General features: G+C 51.6%; 1 protein-coding gene across 2 annotated transcripts in view; it reads left to right on the forward strand.

Annotated features, from left to right (window-relative positions):
- PTK7 (protein tyrosine kinase 7 (inactive)) overlaps window positions 1–19,666 on the forward strand; it is a 43,685-nt gene that overhangs the window by 17,055 nt on the left and 6,964 nt on the right. Inside the window, exons 2-14 of one of the 2 annotated variants that reach the window (XM_065834390.2) lie at window positions 10,614–10,907; window positions 12,032–12,134; window positions 12,590–12,780; window positions 14,499–14,646; window positions 15,594–15,724; window positions 15,983–16,249; window positions 16,479–16,612; window positions 17,037–17,172; window positions 17,307–17,426; window positions 17,551–17,700; window positions 17,970–18,120; window positions 18,475–18,602; window positions 18,888–19,091. In XM_065834390.2, coding sequence (XP_065690462.1) covers window positions 10,614–10,907; window positions 12,032–12,134; window positions 12,590–12,780; window positions 14,499–14,646; window positions 15,594–15,724; window positions 15,983–16,249; window positions 16,479–16,612; window positions 17,037–17,172; window positions 17,307–17,426; window positions 17,551–17,700; window positions 17,970–18,120; window positions 18,475–18,602; window positions 18,888–19,091 — 2,157 coding nt within the window. The remainder of the gene's footprint in view (window positions 1–10,613; window positions 10,908–12,031; window positions 12,135–12,589; window positions 12,781–14,498; window positions 14,647–15,593; window positions 15,725–15,982; window positions 16,250–16,478; window positions 16,613–17,036; window positions 17,173–17,306; window positions 17,427–17,550; window positions 17,701–17,969; window positions 18,121–18,474; window positions 18,603–18,887; window positions 19,092–19,666) is intronic. The other variant, XM_071805822.1, reaches the window with a different exon arrangement.

Genomic DNA, 19,666 nt, shown 5'->3' on the forward strand with positions numbered 1-19,666 from the left:
TACTTGGGAGAAGAGACCGACACCCTCCATGCTACAACCTCCTTTCAGGTAGTTGTAGGCAGCAATAAGGTCTTCCCTCAGCCTCCATTTCTCCAGGCTAAACAGCCCCAGTTCCCTCAGCTGCTCCTCATAAGACTTGTGTTCCAGATCCCTCATCAGCTTTGTCATCTCCTATGCACTCTCTCTAGTACCTCAATGTCTTTCTTATGATGAGGGGCCCAAAACTGGACATGGTCATAGGCCTCCTGGTGGGATTCATGAGGGTGGCCAAGATCTGGGCGAATGTAGTCTTGCATTGGCCTACAGGGATGGAGGGAAATAGCTTTGCAGTTTCCATTTGGGACCGAAGTGAAACAGCCAAGTATTGTGGGAAAAGCAGATGCCCCCAGCAGTTACAGCATGGGTATGCCTCTGTGCCTACATTCGTCTTGGGTTACTTGTCCTCTGGATCAGTAAATCCTGTGGGAGATTTGAGGAATTTTCTTGAAGTTAATGTGTGGATGGGTTTCTATTAGATGGAGATTTGTTATTAAACCAGTCAGGCTCAAAGGAATTTCAAGACTGCTTCAGAAAGCTGAAAACAGGACTTGCTGTGGGAGTGAGGCAGTTCTACAATAACAGGTCCTCCTCAACAAGATGTAAATCAACAGACCTATTAGCAGTGAGACTCAGGCGCATGGACAGCTTGTGAACATGGACAATATCCAATCAGCTAATGCACGCTTGGAGTGTGGACATGTGATCAGGAAATAACTGCGTATATAAGGAAGCTTGTTTCTGTAATAAATGGCTTCACTTGAATTCATATTGGATAGCATGGAGTCCATGACTTTTCGCCCTTGCAAAATCCCACCTGGAAGGTTGCATGTCTGGGTGCTTTGCAATTGCAACTTTGTTCCTGGATGCAAATAGCAGTGGTACAGGCTGATTCAACATGGCCCTCTATGGAGCATGTGGTGGTATGATAACTGGTTTGAAGTGATGGTATGCAGGCATCGCATCTTCTGCAAGTCCAGAGCAAACCGCTATGAAAGTGAGAGGTTTGGTGCTTGTCTGAGCAGACCCATGCTCTCAGAGCAGGGCTGTTGGAGCCAGGTGTGTGTTACAACTGTAGGGGCAGATAGATGGTGTTTTCCTAAGTCTGTCATCATCTTGATCCACCTTAGCATGACCATGCTGTGTTTATCCCAGACCCGGAGCTTCTAGGTGTTGGTGAAGTTCCTCCCAGCTCAGGAAGCCAAAGCTGCTGTAGCTGAACGTATTTTGGAAAGGCTGCTTTGTACCCATCTAGTTGTGTTGTGGACTCAAATAGGAATTTTTTTTTTTCCTGGGTTTATGTTGAGTTTTTGGTTTTATTTTAACTGGAGTGGGAAACAACATATTTTTTAAAGGCTGATGTGATGGGTGCCCAAAGACTTTCCAGATGTTGGACTTGATCAGACTAAGCCCGTCATGTTCAGAGCTCCTTGCCTGCATCAAACCATTTCCATCTGGCCTGGTGGGAGTGGTTTATTGCAACTCTACCCATCTGAAAAGCTTCCTCAACTGGAATCTCTTGCATGGCAAAACATGCTGACTGGAAATCATTTGGAGATGCAAATGTCTCTGGGTGTTTGGCTTAGCTGCTAAGCAGTGATACAGGCTGTGTGTGGAGCAGACGTGCTTTGAGCAGCTGCTTTATTTGGCTATAGGGACTGACCTGTGAGTTGGGGGAGTTGTTTGTGTTATTAAGCGTGACTTTTCTTACCTGCTTCTACAGGTTCAGCTGGCACAAATGATCCTGCTCGCTCTGTGTTTGTGACCAGGAGGGGAGGAAGAACTGCCCCACGTGTTGTTCCCAGTTCTTGCATGCCAAAAATCTGCTTTTATTAGGAGCATGTTCATAATGAACTGTGCCAGGAAACACATGGCTTGCTCGAGCCCTGAATGGGAGGTCTGTACGGGGGCCTGTGGTTGCCGAAAGCCTCACGAGGACAAAGAGCAGATACTGGCATGTGTTACTTGCTCTGTGGCAGCTTGCATCCTCTGGGCTGCAGTGGATGGGGAGCAGGACATGGGATCAAGGTACTAAGTGCTTCCCTGGTCTGGTGACAGCAGTGAGGGCAGGACAAGAGGCCAGGCAAGTAGTTTTACTGCATGCTGCTGTTCGTGGCTCCACCAGCCTGGGGAGGGCTGGCTTATTTCTCTGCAGACGTGGCTATTTGCAGCAGAGGCTGTATTGGAAGGAGCCTTGGCACTGTGGGCAAGCAAAAGAGTGCTGATGATACCTTTGGATGACGATCATGAATGGGGAAGGGAGAGAAAAGGTGTCATGCGTGGATCCATTGGGGCTCACGTCTCACAGGGACAGTGGGGCTGTGCATGTTCTGGTGAGACCCCATCTGGAGTACTGTATACCTGGAGCCCTCAGTACAGGAAGGACATGGACCTGTTGGGGAAGGTCCAGAGGAGGCCACGCAATAAAATGATCAGAGGAACAGCTCTGCTGTGAGGACAGGCTGAGAGAGTTGGGGTTGTTCAGCCTGCAGAAGTCTTCAGAGAGACCTTGTTGTGGCCTTTTGGTATTTGAAAGGGGTCTGCAAGAAAGATGGGAATGGACTTTTTAGCAGGGCCTGTTGTGACAGGACAAGGTGTAATGGTTTTAAACTAAAAGAGGGGAGATTTAGATTGGACTCGAGGAAGAAATTGCTTACAACAAGGTTGGTGAAACACTGGCCCAGAGGGGTGGTTGATGCCCCATCCCTGGAAACATTTGAGGCCAGGCTGAACGGGGCTCTGAGCAACCTGATGTGATTGAAGATGTCTCTGCTCATTGCAGGGGGGTGGACTAGATAACCTTTGAAGGTCTCTTCCAACCCAAACTATTCTATGATTCTATGCTTTGCCTGGCTGTGGCAAGAAGGAAGGGCTGTCAGATGAGAGCTGCAGTCCTGAGCATTAGCAGCACTTCAGTGTCTGGAACGTTGTTGCTCCCCTGTGAGAACTGCTGCCAAACCTGTGTGGGCTGAGTTGCTGGCGAGGAGCTCACACCCATTATGTGAGGAGTTAAACCTGCCTGTGGTGAGTGGAGCCTTGTTCTCACAGGGAGCTTGGGACTTCCTCTGGACCAGCAAGCTCGGGATGCTCCATCCAGCCCAGTGATTTGATTGCCCAACTTTTGGAAGCAAGCTGGGGCTTGAACCCGAAGTCTTCTGATCCAAGAGTGGCTAAAACCAAAGCCCTCACATTGGAGCTATTCCCAAGGACTTGACAACAGAAGAAGTTGCTGCCTGCAGACAATGATGTTTAATAAATTGCTCCTAAAGACAAGACCTGTTTGATAATTCTTTTTTGGAATGTTTTATTGAAACCTGTGAGAGTCCAGGACCCCCAACTCTAACATGATTCCTGCTGTGCCTTTTGTGGCCTTGGGATGGAGCACAGGTCACAGTCTTTTCTGAAAACATGTCTCTGGTTGCCTTTGACAACCGACTTCTGCTCTGACCTGATGTCTTTGCTGGAGAACATGGTGCTAAATCACTCCCGTGTTTATGGCTGTCCATGTCCATCACATGTTGAGCTCCTTTGGGACATGGGACAGTGTGAGCTTCTCAATCCCTTCTGCTGAGGTTTGATGCTCTTTTCCAGGGGGTCTCTGTAGCTGTGGCCTGGGTTGTTTTGCTTGGGGTTAGCAGCAGCTGAACAGCTGAGGGATGTGATGGCAGCTTCAAAGGAATGCTCTACCTGCATCTTTCTTGCCTTTTTACAGGTCTATGGAGCTCAGAGCAAGTGCTGCAGAGTGATATTCATCCAGAGTGTGTTAGCTCAGTCAAACCTCCTTTTTTTTCCTTAGTGATTGATTCCTCGTTGAAGATGAATAGCCTTTGTTGCTGCTGGGATGATTGTTTCCTCAATGGTCTGAGCAATGGCAGTGGCAAAAGTGTAAAGGTCATAGTATGGATATGGTGGGCTGCTGATAAGTCAGCTGTGGATTACCAGGTAGCAAAAAGCTACTGCTGCCACCTTGCTTTGCTGAGGTTTGTTAATTAGATGACACATCCAGAGTTAGTCACCTGATAGAAAGTGGTGAAAATGTCTCTTAATCCTGCTTTTTCAGTCTGAGGTTGAAGGACCACAGCCTGGGCATGGACTTGGGCTATTCTCACTGCCCACCTCTAGTTAGTGGTGGGGGCTTGCCAAGTCACCCTTCTCGCTCCTAGCTCTATCCCTGGCCTCCTTTCTGCGCTATGTGGTTGCTGCAAGGTACCCAGGGCCTTCTCCAGGTGAGCTGCTGTGTTCCTTGGGTATTGCAAAGTGCCCTGCAGATTTGGGGAGCCAGGGAGTGCAGGCTCCCCACGTGGATGCTGCTGCAGTGCCTTCCTAGGGAACATGGCATCTTTGCAAACTGTTAAAGAAAACAGACGAGAAACACATGTTTAACAGTGTGTTACAAAACTCTCTGTCTAGTTTGGTGCTGAGGTGGTGGTGTAAATAGACCCAGCTACCACCTCAGGTCTGAGACTTGCAAGCTGGTCGTGTATCCCCGAGTAGCACTGGCTCCACAGTGGAAGTGGGACAACTGTGAGCTCCCCTGCTCTGGCATGGGAGAATTTGTGGTCCTCTCTGCTCTGAGAAGCCAGAACAGACAATGACTAGCTGTGCCAGAACAACTCCTTGGGGGAGCTGGCTGTGCCAGTTTTTGCAGCTACCTCCTTCTGTTGCATCTTGGTACCTATAGGTCTTCATTGTATTTGTTCTTTTTAAACAAGCTGTCCCCCTCCACAGCTGGGGCAGATCCAGTGCCTGCTGCTGGCAAGGGAGAAGAGGAGGAGAATGGTTGCTCTTTGAGGAGGAAAGATGCAGCTTGGGTGCTCTGGGCTTTGCTGCCCTGGATACTGCAGATGAGTTATAGTTCCTCTAATCTGCTGTTCCAAATTCAGAGCGCTAAAGGAGCTGCGTTGCACATCAGGCTGAGCTCAGCCAGAGTGAACTTTGCTGAAGCGTCCCTGGAAGCTGGTCTGCAGAATGACGTTCCTGTGGCCTGGCTGTGGGGTGGGTCTAGGCTACAAGCTGCAGAAGCCCCACAGTGCTAGGTTTACTCTCCAAATCAGGAAACCTTAAGCTTACACAAAGCCCTCTCCCAGATCCCATTCCCATGCTTTTAATTCCTTGTTTGGTTGCAGACAGCTTTGGGATTGCTTATGTCCTTGCATCAGCTCTGGTGTCTTGGGAGGCTGGTAACTGAGGCACTTTTGGGTACAAAGTGAAACAGATCCCTTATTTTTTCTGTCCTCTGTCCCGAGCGCCTTTAGCTTGGTAAGGAGGTACCCAGGAGCTGGCACTGGGCACGCTCTCGGGGTGGGTGGCTTGCGGTTGAGGGAATCATGGATCTGCCCTGGGGCTGGGGATGTGGGGCACTGCAGTGCACCCACGGCTCTGCTGGCACTGCAGCTGTGGCAAGTACCTGCTGAGGCAGCCATCACCTGCTGGGATCTGTTCCGGCTTCTTTCCTCCTGCACCGGGTGGGCAGGAATCTGCTGTGCTGCAGCACAGGCCACTGCTAGCCAGCTTGCCTGTGACTTCCCCAGCATGGTGTAGGTGAGTGAGACAGCAGGGGTGGGGGGCTGTGTAACAGCTGAAGGCCTTGTGGTTGTGGCTGTATTTCCAAGTGATGTCATTAGGCAAGGAGACAATGATTTTTTGATTGCTTCAAGATGTGACTCAGCCTGCCAGGAGGGACAGGACTGCCTGGTCTTCCCAGATCGCACAGTTGCTCTGCAGCACTGTCTTAGGGTTGGGCTACTGGGGTGTTCTCAGGTGAGCGCTAGTGTGGGACTGGCACTATCGTGTTAAGTGATGGATGGATGTAAAACCCAGCTTACGTTGAGGCCTGGCTGCCCCATGGCAGAGGCTCCCCAGACAGTATCCATGGTGCTCTCAGGCCCCTTGGTATGGTGCATGAGATGGGCTGGGTGCTTTCACTGCCAGGCCAAGCTGTGCCAGAGCTGCAGACCCTCTTGTTGACTGCAGCCCTAAAAGTAGCCTTATAGCTGGCTGATTCCCCAGGGGTGATTTCTGCCACTCCATGTGTTTTCTGGCTGTGTTGCCATGATTACAAAGCCCAGCATCCCACAAGGGTGTGCCATCCATGAGGTTCATGTCCTTCTGTCCAGACTCTTCACCAGTGTGGTGCATTTTCTTACAGCTCTGGCTGTTAAAACAGCAACGCTATCTCTTGTTTTTTAGCTCTGGAGAACAGCCCCAAACTAAAGCTATTCCCAGGCTGTGCTGCAGTCTGCTGCCAAATTGCTGCAGTAATGCTGTGTCTCTACCGTGGGGCTGGGTCATTTTTGCTGGAGGTGTGGAGAGCCCCTTGCTTTCTGGCAAGCTCACAGGATTGAAAACTTGCCCTGCAAGAGCTTCAGGCAGCAGTGGCTAACTTCATAGGGTTGCTCACAAAGTCTGTCCTGGATGCGGCTTTACTGGTTTTGTCACCCTGAAATGCTCTGCACATGCTCAGTCCACTGTGGTCCTTGGAGAAGGCTTCAATGGCCCAGTCCTGGGGACATACCAAGCCCCAAAAGTGAATTGAGATACATTTGGTAGAAATTCGGGTTGGCAATGCAGGTGTTAGTGTTTTTCCTGGGAGGCTGCTATTTGCCTCCTTGAATAAATGAAATTAGTTTTGAGCATGGGGATATCTCTGTGTGAAGGATGTTGTATTCTTGCATTCACATCTTTCTTTGCTCTAAGTATGCTCACAGAGCCAGGGTGTAATCTGAGCTGCCTCTTCCCTCTGTCCTTGTGCATCCTGCAGATGATTTTCTCTGTGGTGTGCGGGAATGATACCCTGGGGAACTGTATGTACCAGTGCAACTTCCCTATGCAGTTCCCTTAACCTTCATCTGTTACCCTAACAGGAGGGTTTTTCATTTCAATTAAATATCCTTTGGGTAAAGCACCACTGTGTGTTTTCAAGTGTGCTGCATTTCAGATCTCTTTATCTAATTTGGCTGAAGCTTTCCTGAAAAGCTTTCTGTAGCCACATTTGAAATGGTTTTAGGCCAGAAACGTGTTGAGGGTTTCTTTTTCTCCCAAGCAAGGGTGGCTTGTGTCAAACATATATGCAGAGAGTGGGTGTTTGCAAGGACACACATTTGGGGTTGCTGCTTGCTGCTGGCTTTGTGGGACTGTGGCTGTCCCAGCTGTGTTACTAGAGAATTCTGCACTGCTTTCGGCTTGCTAAGCTGACTTGCAATAAACTTGCTTTTTGCTGGCTATTTTTTAGGGTGGCTCTAGCTAAGGGAAGAGAAAGAGTCATTTTGATTCTTTCAGTAGTTCCTTGCAATGTGGCCCAGCCCAAATTAGCTCATGCAAGCCACAGTAGAAATATGCTTTTGTGAAGGTGCCCAGGTGCTGCAAGAACCCTCTCATCTGCTGATTCTGGCAGTTTCCAGTGGCTAAGCCATGCATGACCATGGCTCTGACACACAGTGGTGGCTGGGAGGTCCTCTGTCTGGGTGAGTGGAACAAGCAGAGGCATTTTGTTATTCATTCAGTACAGGTAATGATATCTGTTTGCTTTATACAGGTTTTATCCAAATTCTGGCATAATGGCGTGCCACACAGCCTTCTGCTTGGATAGATTTCTTGAGCCTTTGTCTCAAAAGCCCAGATGAGATGGAAGGGGACATATGAACCCTGCTGCCTGCAGCCTTTTCCTGGACAAGGGCTGCACAAATTTCCCATCTCCAAACACTGGGCCCTGGTGCTCTAGATTTAGAATACTGTCAAAAGCTGTGTCCAGCTCTGAATTTGTGGTGTCTTCCAGCCCAAAACATCTGGACCACACCTAGCTGCTACTGGTCTTTCACAGGATCACAGAATGGTTGAGGTTGGAAGGGACCTCTGGAGATCATCTAGTCCAACCCACCTGCTAAATCATGTTCATCTAGAGCAGATCACAGAGGAATGAGTCCGGGCAGGTTTTGAATGTCTCCAGAGAAGGAGACTCCACAACCTCTCTGGGCAGTCTGTTCCATTGCTCTACCACCCTCACTGTGAAGAAGTTTCTCCTGATGTTTAGATGGAACCTACTATGTTTCAGTCTGTGCCCATTGGACACCACTGAAGAGAGTCTGGTCCCATCCTCTTGACACATACCCTTGAGATATTTATAAGCATAAATAAGACCCCTCTCAGCCTTCTCTTCTCCAGGCTGAACACACCCAGCTGTCTCGGTCTTTCCTCGTAAGAAAGATGCTGTGGACCCCTCATCATCTTTGTAGCTCTGTGCTGGACTTTCTTCAGTAGTTCCTTGTCCTTTTTAAACTGGAGAGCTCAGAACTGAACACAGTACTCTAGATGTGGCCTCACCAGGGCAGAGTAGAGGGGGAGGATAACCTCCCTCGGCCTGCTGGCCACACTCTTTGTAATGCACCCCCGGATACCATTGGTCTTCTTGGTCACAAGGGCACGTTGTTTACTCATGGTCAACCTGTTGTCTACCAGAACTCCCAGGTCCTTCTCTGTAGTGCTGCTTTCCAGCAGGTCAATCCCTAACCTGGACTGCTGCATGGGGTTATTCCTCCATTGGTGCAGGACCCTGCACTTGCCTCTGTTGAATTTCACTAGATTCTTCTCTTCCCAGTCCTCCATCCTGTCCAGGTCACGCTGAATGGCAGCACAGCCTTCTGGTGTATCAGCCACTCCTCCCAATATCATAGCAAACTTGCTGAGGGTGTGCTCAGTCTCTTCATTCAGGGATGGATTCCTTGCAGCCCAAATCTGATAAATGGTTGGGACAGTGGTTTCCAGCACGTGCAGGCAGTCCATCCATGGCACCTTGGATACTATTGTCAAAACAGAACACAAGTTTATGGGTTTTATTGTACGTTAGCACTTATTTCTTTAGTTTCCTTTTGCTTTGGCTTTTATACTTGTTCTCATGAGGTGTTCATCACAAAAATCTTACTTGAGCTGAAATAGTTGTCTGTTTCCCTAGGATGGAACATAAGGACATAAACAGTTTCTCCTGTTTCTCTGGGGAACTGGATCCCAGTGTTTCCTGACACCTTGTAAAATCCCTGCTTCCAATGTGGAGCTTGCTGCCAAGCCTTCATCATGTCCCCTGTCCACAAAGCCAGGTCGTCTTGTGTGGACATGGGAGATGCTGAGGCAACAGGAGGCATGTGGTGAGGCTGTTGAAGCTCTCAACTGACCAGCACTGAGTGAAATGCAATTGTGCTGGCCCTTTTTTGTACAAACTCCAGGCAGCATGATGCAGCTGACCCTCCAAAGATGAACTGCCCTTCAGATGGGCTTGGATTCTGCTCATGTAACTCATCCAGGTGACCCCTTTCTGAAGCCGTTTTCCTTGCGGTGGTGGGAACTTACTGTTTTGACCACTTTATTGTTGGCCTTCATGACAGATTTCTTCTTAAGATGCTTGAAATCTGCCTGGCTTGGCCTCTTCCCTTGCAGAGTGTGGTGCTGGGAACCAAGTCCAACAGCGATCGGTATGTGCTGAATTGCCCTTTGTCTGCTTTCCATTCTGCAGCCATCTGGCCGCAGAGCTGAGTGCCTGCATGGCTGCTGCACCCAGACTACAGACAGATTTAGGAATAGGCAAGCACGGTCTTTGGCAGCCACATCAGGCGATGCCCAGGGAAGCACTGGTTTCTCTGTCCCTGGGACGCTGAGCTCTTGGGTGAGGGTTAGTGTGTGAAGGAAGATTCTTGGGCTTTTCAACCGCTGCAAAGAGGTGCTTCCAGCTCTCCAGAGCCACCCCATGGCCTCTATCAGAACGTGGGGTCGACTGTTGGAATTCCTTGTTTCCACTCCTACTTGCAAGTGGGTTCAGTCCCCAGCACAAGCTTGGGGTGTCACTGCTGTATCCTTTTGTGCTGTGCTCCAGCAGCTGCTGTGTTATTTCTATGGGCAATCCTTGTTCCAAACCAATTTTTTTTCTCGGTAATTTCTGAGGATGTGGAGGTGAGATGGAGACATGATCCCAAGGGGAGAAGCTTTGAAAGAGTCTATGGGTGTTTCTGATTTGGGCCAATCTTGACGCATGGCTGGGACTTATGTCCCAAAAAAAACAGGACAAGAGAAGCTCAAAGAAACATCTGTGCTGCCCAGGAAGCTGCTTGCTCTCTGGTGTTTTCATGACTGTCTTTCTGGCTCATACACTGTTCAGGCTGGAAGTCCAGCACTCATAGAATCATATAGTAGTTTAGGTTGGAAGGGACCTTCAAAGATCATCTAGTCCAACCCCCTCCAATGAGCAGAGACATCTTCAACATAGAAATACTCAGCAGTGGTTCAGGAGAGCTTACTCCTGACACCCATGTCCCCAGGGAGCAGAGGGCTCTCCTGGGCTTGTGGCAAGCTCAGGCAGCCCTGTCCCAGTGATTGCTGGAGAGACAGCCTCAGAGTGGCTGTGCTGGAATCTGAGCACACATCTGTCTAAACTCCCACTCAGGGATGGTGTTTGGCAGATGTGCTTTGGGGTGTGTTTCCTGTAGCGTGGCGGTTTCAACGGTCTGGAGACCCTTGAGAAGAGCTCGTGCTCACCTACTCCTTTCTTCCCAATGCCTGTGCTCTAAATGTGCCCTTCTTTTTCTGTCTTGCAGCTGTGGGGGCTCGGGCAACGATCCATTTCACCAAGGAGCCATACTCCCAGGATGCCCTGCATGGCCGCAGTGCCATCCTCCGCTGTGAGGTGGAGGAACCAGCCAATGTGGAGTTTGAATGGCTGCAGAATGGGCTCCCCATTCAGGACACGGATCAGCGCTTCAAGGAAGGCAGCAACCTGCAGTTTGCTGCTGTTGATCGCCACCGGGATGCTGGGGACTTCCAGTGCATAGCGAGGAACTTGCTCACTGGGGAAGAGGCTCGCACAGCCAACGCATCTTTCAATATCAAGTGTGAGTGTGGGGTGAGGGCAGCCAGGAACACACCACAGTCGGGTGCTGCCCACCAGGGACAGGGCAAACCACTAACCTGGGAGGGCACAAGACTGGGAAAAGCTTTACCAGGCTGCCTGCTAATGTGGATGTGGATGGTGGTCATACAGGGCAAGTAAGATTCCTTTCCAGCTGCCATGTCCTTCGTACCTTCTAGACCATTTGTGTCTTCTGATGTCCCCAAGGCTATCAGAGATGCTTTCTTCCGCTGCCTTCCCTATTTGTATATATGAAATAGGAATGTTACTGCACAAAGTGTGTCCTAAGCGCTGCAGATCTTTTCAGAGCCACACTTATCCCTCAGAGAACAGCTACACAGGGCAAAGTGTGACATTTACAGGGTGGGCGTTCCTTTTACTCCATGTAGGCTTAACGCAAATCGTATCTTGGGCTGCATCAAAAGGAGCGTGGCCAGCAGGTCGAGGGAGGTGATTCTGCCCCTCTGCTCTGCTCTGGTGAGACCCCACCTGGAGTCCTGTGTCCAGCTCTGGAGCCCTCAGTACAAGAAAGACGTGGACCTGTTGGAGAGGGGCCAGAGGAGGCCACAAAAATGATCAGAGGGCTGGAACAGCTCTACTGTGAGGACAGGCTGAGAGAGTTGGGGCTGTTCAACCTGGAGAAGAGAAGGCTCCAGGGAGACCTTATTGTGGCCTTCCAGTACTGAAAAGGGGCTTCTAAGGAAGACGGGGACAGACTTTTTAGCTGAGCCTGTTACATTAGGACATGGGGTAATGGTTTTAAAGTAGACAGGGGGTTATTCATGCCAGACATGAGGAAGAAAATTTTTACACTGAGGGTGATGAAACACTGGCCCAGGTTGCCCAGAGAGGTGGTAGATGCCCCATCCATGGAAACATTCAAGGCCAGGCTGGAGGGGGCTCTGAGCAACCTGATCTAGTTGAAGATGTCCCTTCTCACTGAAGCAGTTGGACTAGATGTCCTTTGGTAGGTCCCTTCCAACCCAAACTATTCTGTGATTCTGTGCTTGTGCCTTTGCTACCTGCTCTGACTACTACTGAGTTGGCATCCACCTGGGCTCTGTAGGTTTGGAGAGCCATCTGTTTTGATATTTTTTGATCCTGCAGGGATTGAGACAGGCAATGTGGTGCTGAAGCAACCGGCCAGCATAGCTGAGATTCAGCCATCCTCCACAGTGGTCCTGCGGTGTCACATTGATGGCCACCCGCGGTAAGGGTTGCCTTGCAAGGAATGGACCCTGTCAGGGGTCCCCTTGCATCTCCTCTGCCTGCTCTTCCCTTCTCTCTCTGTCTTTCTCTCCTCTCTCCTGTGAGGATTCAGTAGAGTCTAGGGAAGGCGAAAGACAGGATTGAGCCTGTGGCTGAGCCCTGGGGGAGAAGGAAAATGGCTTCCTCTGAGCCTCATAGCAAGGAGCACAGTAAGGACGGGCTGCCACAGTCCAGTCACTGAGCTGCTTGGTGTGCTACAGTCACTCCGTTGCTTTCCAGTCATGTCCCGTCCACTTGGCTGCATGTCTCATGGCTTTGTGTCTGTGTTGGGGACAGCAGTGGGGACAGAGAGCCAGCGACATGGGCCATCTCTGGGGTTTCTCCTCTGCACACGTGCTCTCTGGGGAGCCCTGCCGGTGTCCTGCACCCCTTCACCCTCTTGTCCCTATCTTGCAGTCCTGCATGGCAGTGGTTTCGGGATGGTACCTCCCTCCCTGACGGCCGCAGTACCTATATTGTCAGCAACAAGGAGCGAACGCTGACCCTCCAGAATGCCAGCCCTGACGACAATGGTCTCTACTACTGCTGTGCCCGCAGTGCTGTCGGCTCTATCTGCAGCCAGAACAACTTCACACTGAATATAATTGGTGAGTTGTGTCCTGGCTGCTCAGGGCTGGGGGCTCAGCTCTTTTACTGTTTTGCTGAGAGTCCTCCCTCTGCTGCAGGATGGGAGTCAGGCTGCAGGGGAAGTGTCAGGCTGGTGTGGTTTTATCTGTGTGAAGCCTCTTTCCAGAGACAGGCCTGGCCGTGTTTGAACATTACCCTGTCTACAGGTGTAAATTTGCCCCTGTGTCATTGTGGAGCAGATGTATGGTCAATGTACTGCTCAATGGCACAATGTCTGGATGGATACCAGTGACAAGTGATGTCCCTCAGAGGTCCATATTGGGACCAGTATATTTAATATCCTCATCAGTGACACAGACATTGGGATAGAATGCACCCTCAGCAAGTTTGCAGATGGCACCAAGCTGAGTGGTGCAATTGACATGTCTGAGGGACGGGATACCATCCAGAGGGACCTGGACAAGCACAAGAAGTGGGGCCATAGGAACCTCGTGAGGTTCAACAAGGCAAAGTGCAAGGTCCTGCACCTGGGTCATTGCAACCCCTGATATCAATGCAGGCTGAGGGATGAAGGGATTGAGAGCAGCCCTGTGGAGAAGGACTTGGGGATACTGATAGATGGAATATTGGACAAGAGCCAGCAATGTGCGCTTGCAGCCCAGAAAGCACATCTTATCTTGGGCTGGATCAAAAGGAACATGGCCAGGAGGTTGAGGGATGTGATTCTGCCCCTCTGCTGTGCTCTGTTGAGACTCCACCTGGAGTCCTGTGTCCCGCTCTGGAGCCCTCAGCACAGGAAAGACATGGACCTGTTGGAGAGGGGCAGAGGAGGCCACAAAAATGATCAGAGGGCTGGAACAGCTCTGCTGTGAGGGCAGGCTGAGAGAGTTGGGGTTGTTCAGCCTGGAGAAGAAAAGGCTCCAGGGAAACGTTATTGTGGCCTTTCAGTACTTAAAAGGGGCCTCTAAGAAAGATGGGGACAGACTTTTCAGCAGGGCCTGTTGTGATAGGACAAGGGATAATGGTTTTAAACTAAAGGAGGGGAGATTCAGGCCAGACATGAGGAAGAAATATTTTACAATGAGGGTGGTGAAACACTGGCACAGGTTTCCCAGAGAGATGGTAGATGCCCCATCCCTGGAGACATTGAAGGCCAGGCTGGATGGGGCTCTGAGCAACCTGATCTGGTTGAAGATGCCCCAGCTCATTGCAGGGGGGTTGGACTGGATGACCTTTGAAGGTCCCTTCTGATCCAAACTGTTCTGTGATTCTGTGGAACTGGAGCACCAGGATTTTCCCTCCTTTAATAAGACTTGGATCCTGGAAGCTGTAGGTGCTGCTGGTTTTGGCACTCTGATGTTCTGTGGGTGAGACACCCTGTTGGCCTTTGGAGGCGAGGCCCAGAGAAAGGAGATGTTGTCATTGGAGAGGTGTTTGGAATTGATTTGGACAAGGGAATTTGCTCTCCAATGCCAGATTTAATCCATTTGGTAGGAGCCCAGGGTGTTCAGGGCCTTTCTGTAAGCAGAAGGGTCTCTTTCCAGTGCAGCTACTGCATGCAGTCCTGGGCTCTGGCTGTATAACTACAGCAGTGCTGGCACAATGTCTCTCTCCTCAGGCACACTGTGTGCTCTCAGGGAGCACCCAGCTCATCTTTGTGTTTCTCTCAGGGCACTAGTGAAGGGTCACGAAAGGCCACTCTGCTCTTCTCACCCTCCTGTGGTCTCTGCCATTGCAGATGAGAGCTTTCCTCAGGCAGTGATCGTCCCTCAGGACCTCATTGTGACCAAGAACGAAGAGGCCATGTTTGACTGCCAGTTTGCAGCTGTGCCCCCTCCCACACAGGAGTGGCTTTTTGAAGACAGCCCTGTCACCAACAGATCCAAGTAATAGGGGGACCCCAGTGACATGGGCAAGGGTGGGAGGATGTGGGGCACCATGTTCCAGAAGCACCAGAGAGAGGCCACACCCTGGCTATGCCTGAGGGCAAGCATTCAGCATCCATCTGGACATGGAAATTGGTTTCTCAGCTTGGCTGGCTTGGGTTGAATGGGGCCTCGGTACTTGTGCGTGGCCTTTATCTGCATAGGACTCAGCAAGCAGTTTGTCCTCCAATGAGTGTGTGGGTCTGTCAGTCACAGATGCCCACACATGGTGATCCCCATTCTTGGGGATGTTTCCCAGCCCCACATGTCCATGTATGGCTATTTTATGGAGCCAGGAACAGCTCAAGCCCCAGACAACCCCTTAGGACAATTCCTAGAGTCAGGGGTGTGTCCCAGTACCAGATGCCCACAGACCAGATCCACAGACTCAGGCACACCTCCCATGGCACCCCCAGATACCAGTACATGGTGATCCTCTGAGCCCCAGACACCTACACATGGGGCAATCACCAGAGCTGGGGACATCTCCCAGCCCAGGCTGCCCATGGGTGGTGATCATGGAGCCCAGGATGTCTGTCAGCCAGACTATGCAAGGCAAGTAGTAAACTCTCGGTTCCAGATGCCCAGTGGGCTGGCAGCTCCCGGGCGCCACCTTGTGCCCCATGTCCCCTTTTGTGACTGTCAGCTTTCAGAGCTGGCCCAGTTTGGTGATGCATCTTTTGGTGGGAGTCAGCTCTTCCCACAGAAAGAGACTTCTGTTAGCTCATTTCCTCCATGAAGCATGTGTCCTACCATCTCCTGTGCTGCTTCCCCCACAGTGGGAAGCTTTGATAGACATAAAGTCTCCTTTTAGTTCCGTGTGCTCATGTAGGACATCATGGGGCTTTGGCTCTGGCCCATGTCCCGCAGAAATGCCCACTGAGCCCTGCCTCTCCCCATGTGCCCAGGACCACCGTATTCACCAATGGCTCCCTGCTGATCACCCAGGTGAGGGCTCGCAGCACTGGTGTCTATAAGTGCGTTGGCCGTGGGCAGAGAGGAAAACCTCTTGTGCTGAAGGCGACTCTGCAGCTAGCAGGTAAGGTCCTAGGGCTGGTGGCAGGGAGGGCAGTGGGTCCCAGAGTTGCAGTGTCACTCTGGAGTGATGTGACAATATAGTGATGGGTCAGTACATGGAGAACTGCTTGGTTTATTTGTGAAATGACTAGATGAGGGAAGCAAACATAGCTTGTATGCTCTCTCCCTTGGCTGGTGCCTCCCATGGAGATGATGATAACGGTGGGTTTGCTACATGTTCCTGCCCTGTTTGAGCCCTGCTGTCTATTGCTCCTCTCAGAGATCGAAGAAATGGTACCCTTCTCCCCGAAGGTGTTGACGGCAAACCAGGGGCACCATGTGGCCTGCATTCCCCCACGAGGCATACCCATGCCTCACGTCTGGTGGGAGAGGAACCAGGAACGAGTTCCCACCTCTGGCAGGGTGCACCAAGAGGCAGAGCAGCTCATTTTCACGAGTATCACAGAGGCAGACGCGGGGACCTACACGTGCCATGCTGCCAACAAGGCTGGAGAGAAGAAGCAGGAGCTGAGCATCACTGTGGCTAGTAGGCAGCTTTCTGAGAAGGGCTGGGGGCAGAGAAAAAGGCACTGAATGGGGGGGTTGGGGTGAGTGGAGGTGGGATGATGCATCACCTCACTGACGCAGAGAAATGCATCTCTTGTAGCTGGGCTGCAGAGCCCCATGACTGGCTGCATGCTTCCTGTCTGGTCTGCGCTGGTGCTGACCAGAGGGCTGGTGAGTGGCCTTGTGTAACCCTTTGCCTCCATGCCCAGCGGTACCCAAGTGGGTGGAGATGCCCAAGGATAGCCAGCTGGAGGAGAGCAAGCCAGGATACCTGCACTGCCTCAGCAAGGCCTCCCTGAAACCCACTGTCACCTGGTACCGCAACGGTGTCTCCATCTCCGAGGTGAGGCAATGGGGCAAGCTGCTGCTGTTGCTCATGGGCTCTTCTGACAGGCACCTGCTCAGCTCCTCCTACTGCTGTTGATCATCTTTATCATAGGCCCAGCACCCCTGTCACCCCACTTTGGCCATGTTCTTGGCACCATCTCCATCCTACTGGTGTATGGGTGCAAAACGGGCTGTCTGTAGCCACTTGTCTGGCAGCCAACTCTGTGTTTTTGGGGCAGTGACAAGGGAGATGTCCCTCAGAAAGCTGTCACTGCAGCTTGTCTCAGTTCTCCATGTGGGTCTCAGCAGAGCTGTGTCTATCTGAGGAACAGTGTGAGCATGTGGAACGTCAGGAGTGCCACAAGCAAAGTCTGAGCCCAGTGCTGGTGACAGTATCATTTCTGCCCTGCTCCCTTCCCTCCTTACCTCCCTCTGGGCAGGATTCACGGTTTGAGATCTCTGAAAATGGGACGCTGCGCATCAACAACGTGGAGGTATATGATGGGACCATTTACAAGTGCGTGAGCAGCACGCCGGCAGGCAGCATTGAGGGATACGCACGGGTGCATGTGCTAGGTATGTTGACAAGCACTCCACATTCTCTTTTTGTGGGGAGCTCTTCTGCCTGGCAGGGTGCAGGTGTGAGACGCCCCAGCTCCGCTGCCTCCTGTGGCTGGGGGCGGTTCTAACAGCACATTTGTCTGTTGCAGAGAAGCTGAAGTTCACCCCTCCACCCCAGCCGCTGCAGTGCATGGAGTTTGATAAGGAGGTGACAGTCTCCTGCTCAGCCACTGGCCGGGAAAAACCCACCATCCAGTGGACTAAAACAGGTAAAGAGGACTCTGGGTCTGGGTCTGTTTCTGACCTGAGGCCCCAGCAGCTTTGTGTTGGTGTACCTCATGTGGCACAGTGCTTTGTGCATTACTGCTATGTCCCTCTTCTTGCATCCTGTAGATGGGAGCAGCCTGCCATCCCATGTCAGCCACAACGCTGGCATCTTGTCCTTCCACAAGGTGAGCAGGAGTGACTCAGGGAATTACACGTGTATCGCCTCCAACAGCCCACAGGGTGAGATCCGTGCCACCGTGCAGCTTGTGGTAGCAGGTGAGGGCTCTACGGCAGGCAGGTAGGTTTCCTGCTGTGCTGACCTTGCAGTGGGTTTGCCTGGGTGGTACCCAACTGGCATGTCCATGCAGAGAAAGAAATGTCTGGCCTGACCCCCACATCTGCCCCATGGCACATGAGTCTCTGGTTTGTCAGTGCTTTGCATACAGCCTGAGAGGGTATGTGCCAGTGCTGGCCCTGTTCCCCTGTGGGAGCTCAGCACCATTCCGAGGACATGACAACATTTGTGTTGGCCTTTCTGCCTTCAGTTTACGTTACCTTCAAGCTAGAGCCAGAGCCCACAACAGTGTACCAGGGACACACAGCCATGTTCCAGTGCCAGGCAGAGGGGGACCCCGTGCCGCACATCCAGTGGAAAGGGAAGGACAAGATTTTGGATCCTGGCAAGCTCCTGCCCAGGTACACAGCCTCCGTTCCAAACTGCAGTGTGGTGCAGCATGGCACTCTGCGTGCCTGCCCAGCATGCCGGTGCCAATGGCATGGTCTTGGGGTCCCAGTTTGGGGGGGCATACAGTCATTTGTCACTGTGTCCCAGAGCCTGGACTCTCCTAGCCCCAAGGTTACCCTTTCTGCTACATCCTGCCAAGCTGCAGTTGAGCTGCAACCATTTTTTTCTTGAGCATTGCACAGCCTGAGATTCAAGCTGATTGCAATGGGGCATGGGGCTGAGGCATCCTGAGGAGATGGGGCTGCAGGTGCCCCAAGCCTGCCTCTGCCCTCTGGTGCTTGCACAGGGCTCTGTGTGGTTTGCAGGATTCAGATCATGCCAAATGGCTCCCTGGTGATTTATGACGTCACCACTGAGGACTCTGGAAAATACACCTGTATCGCTGGCAACAGCTGCAACATCAAGCACCGTGAGGCCTTCCTATATGTTGTAGGTAAGGGAGGTGCCCAGTGTCAGGACATGGCTTCCTGGTGTCCCTGGCAGCTCTAAGACCCGTTTCTGGCCCCACCGGTGGGTGCTGTATGTCAGGTCATGCCTGCCAGTGAGTCACAGCAGCACCCCTGCCAGGGATGCAGAACAATCTGTGAGCTATGGCTGGATGAGGAGGTGGCCACAGCAGCTGGGGTGGGGGTCTTTTCTCATTACTCCGGCCGATTCCTGAGCAGGATTTGAGAAATCCCTCCACACCTTCATGAGTTTCGTGCTCTCTGCCCCACAGACAAGCCGGCAGTGGAAGAGGATGAGGGACCTGGCAGCCACACACCCTACAAGATGATCCAGACCATTGGGCTTTCTGTGGGGGCAGCTGTTGCCTACATTATTATCGTGCTGGGGCTGATGTTCTACTGTAAGAAGCGGAGAAAAGCCAAGAGGCTGAAGAAGCACCCAGAGGGCGAGGAGCCTGAAATGGAGTGTTTGAATGGTGAGGCTGGCACTCCTGAGGATGGGGACTTCACTGCTGACCCCTTAGCCCAGGCTGGAGGGACAGAAGGGCAGGGAGCTCCCAGGGAAGAGGGGACTCCTCCTTACCCTTGGAGTTTCTTGCTCTTGGGTTTTGGTAATGGCTGGTGGCAGAGACCTGCTGCCAGGTGAGAAATAGGCAAGTTAGTGTGAAATCTCAGCCCCACATTGTGGCTGTCTCTGTACGCATTGTTCCTGGTTTTCAGCACCCATATATGGTATCACGTCCACCCATTGCCAAGGGAAGGGGAGTATCCCTATTGCAATATAATGAAATTGTAGTAGTACTCTGCCAGCCTATTCATATCACTGTTAAGCAGCTCCTGGTGCTGGAGGAAAGACTTTTTACTGAACAGCCCTGAACCCTGCTGTGAGGTCATCTTGTTATCTCTGAAACCCATATAAGCTTTGAACCTCTACAGCATCCTCCAACAAGGGCTTCTGGAGCGTAACAGGTTATCTAAAAACTATCTCTTCGCTTTTCAAGCTTGTCACCTCTCAGCTCTGCACTGGAACACACAGCTCTTCTGTATGTCT

The sequence above is a fragment of the Patagioenas fasciata genome, chromosome 3 (genome assembly GCF_037038585.1).
Source record: "Patagioenas fasciata isolate bPatFas1 chromosome 3, bPatFas1.hap1, whole genome shotgun sequence".
Taxonomy (NCBI): Eukaryota; Metazoa; Chordata; class Aves; order Columbiformes; family Columbidae; genus Patagioenas; species Patagioenas fasciata.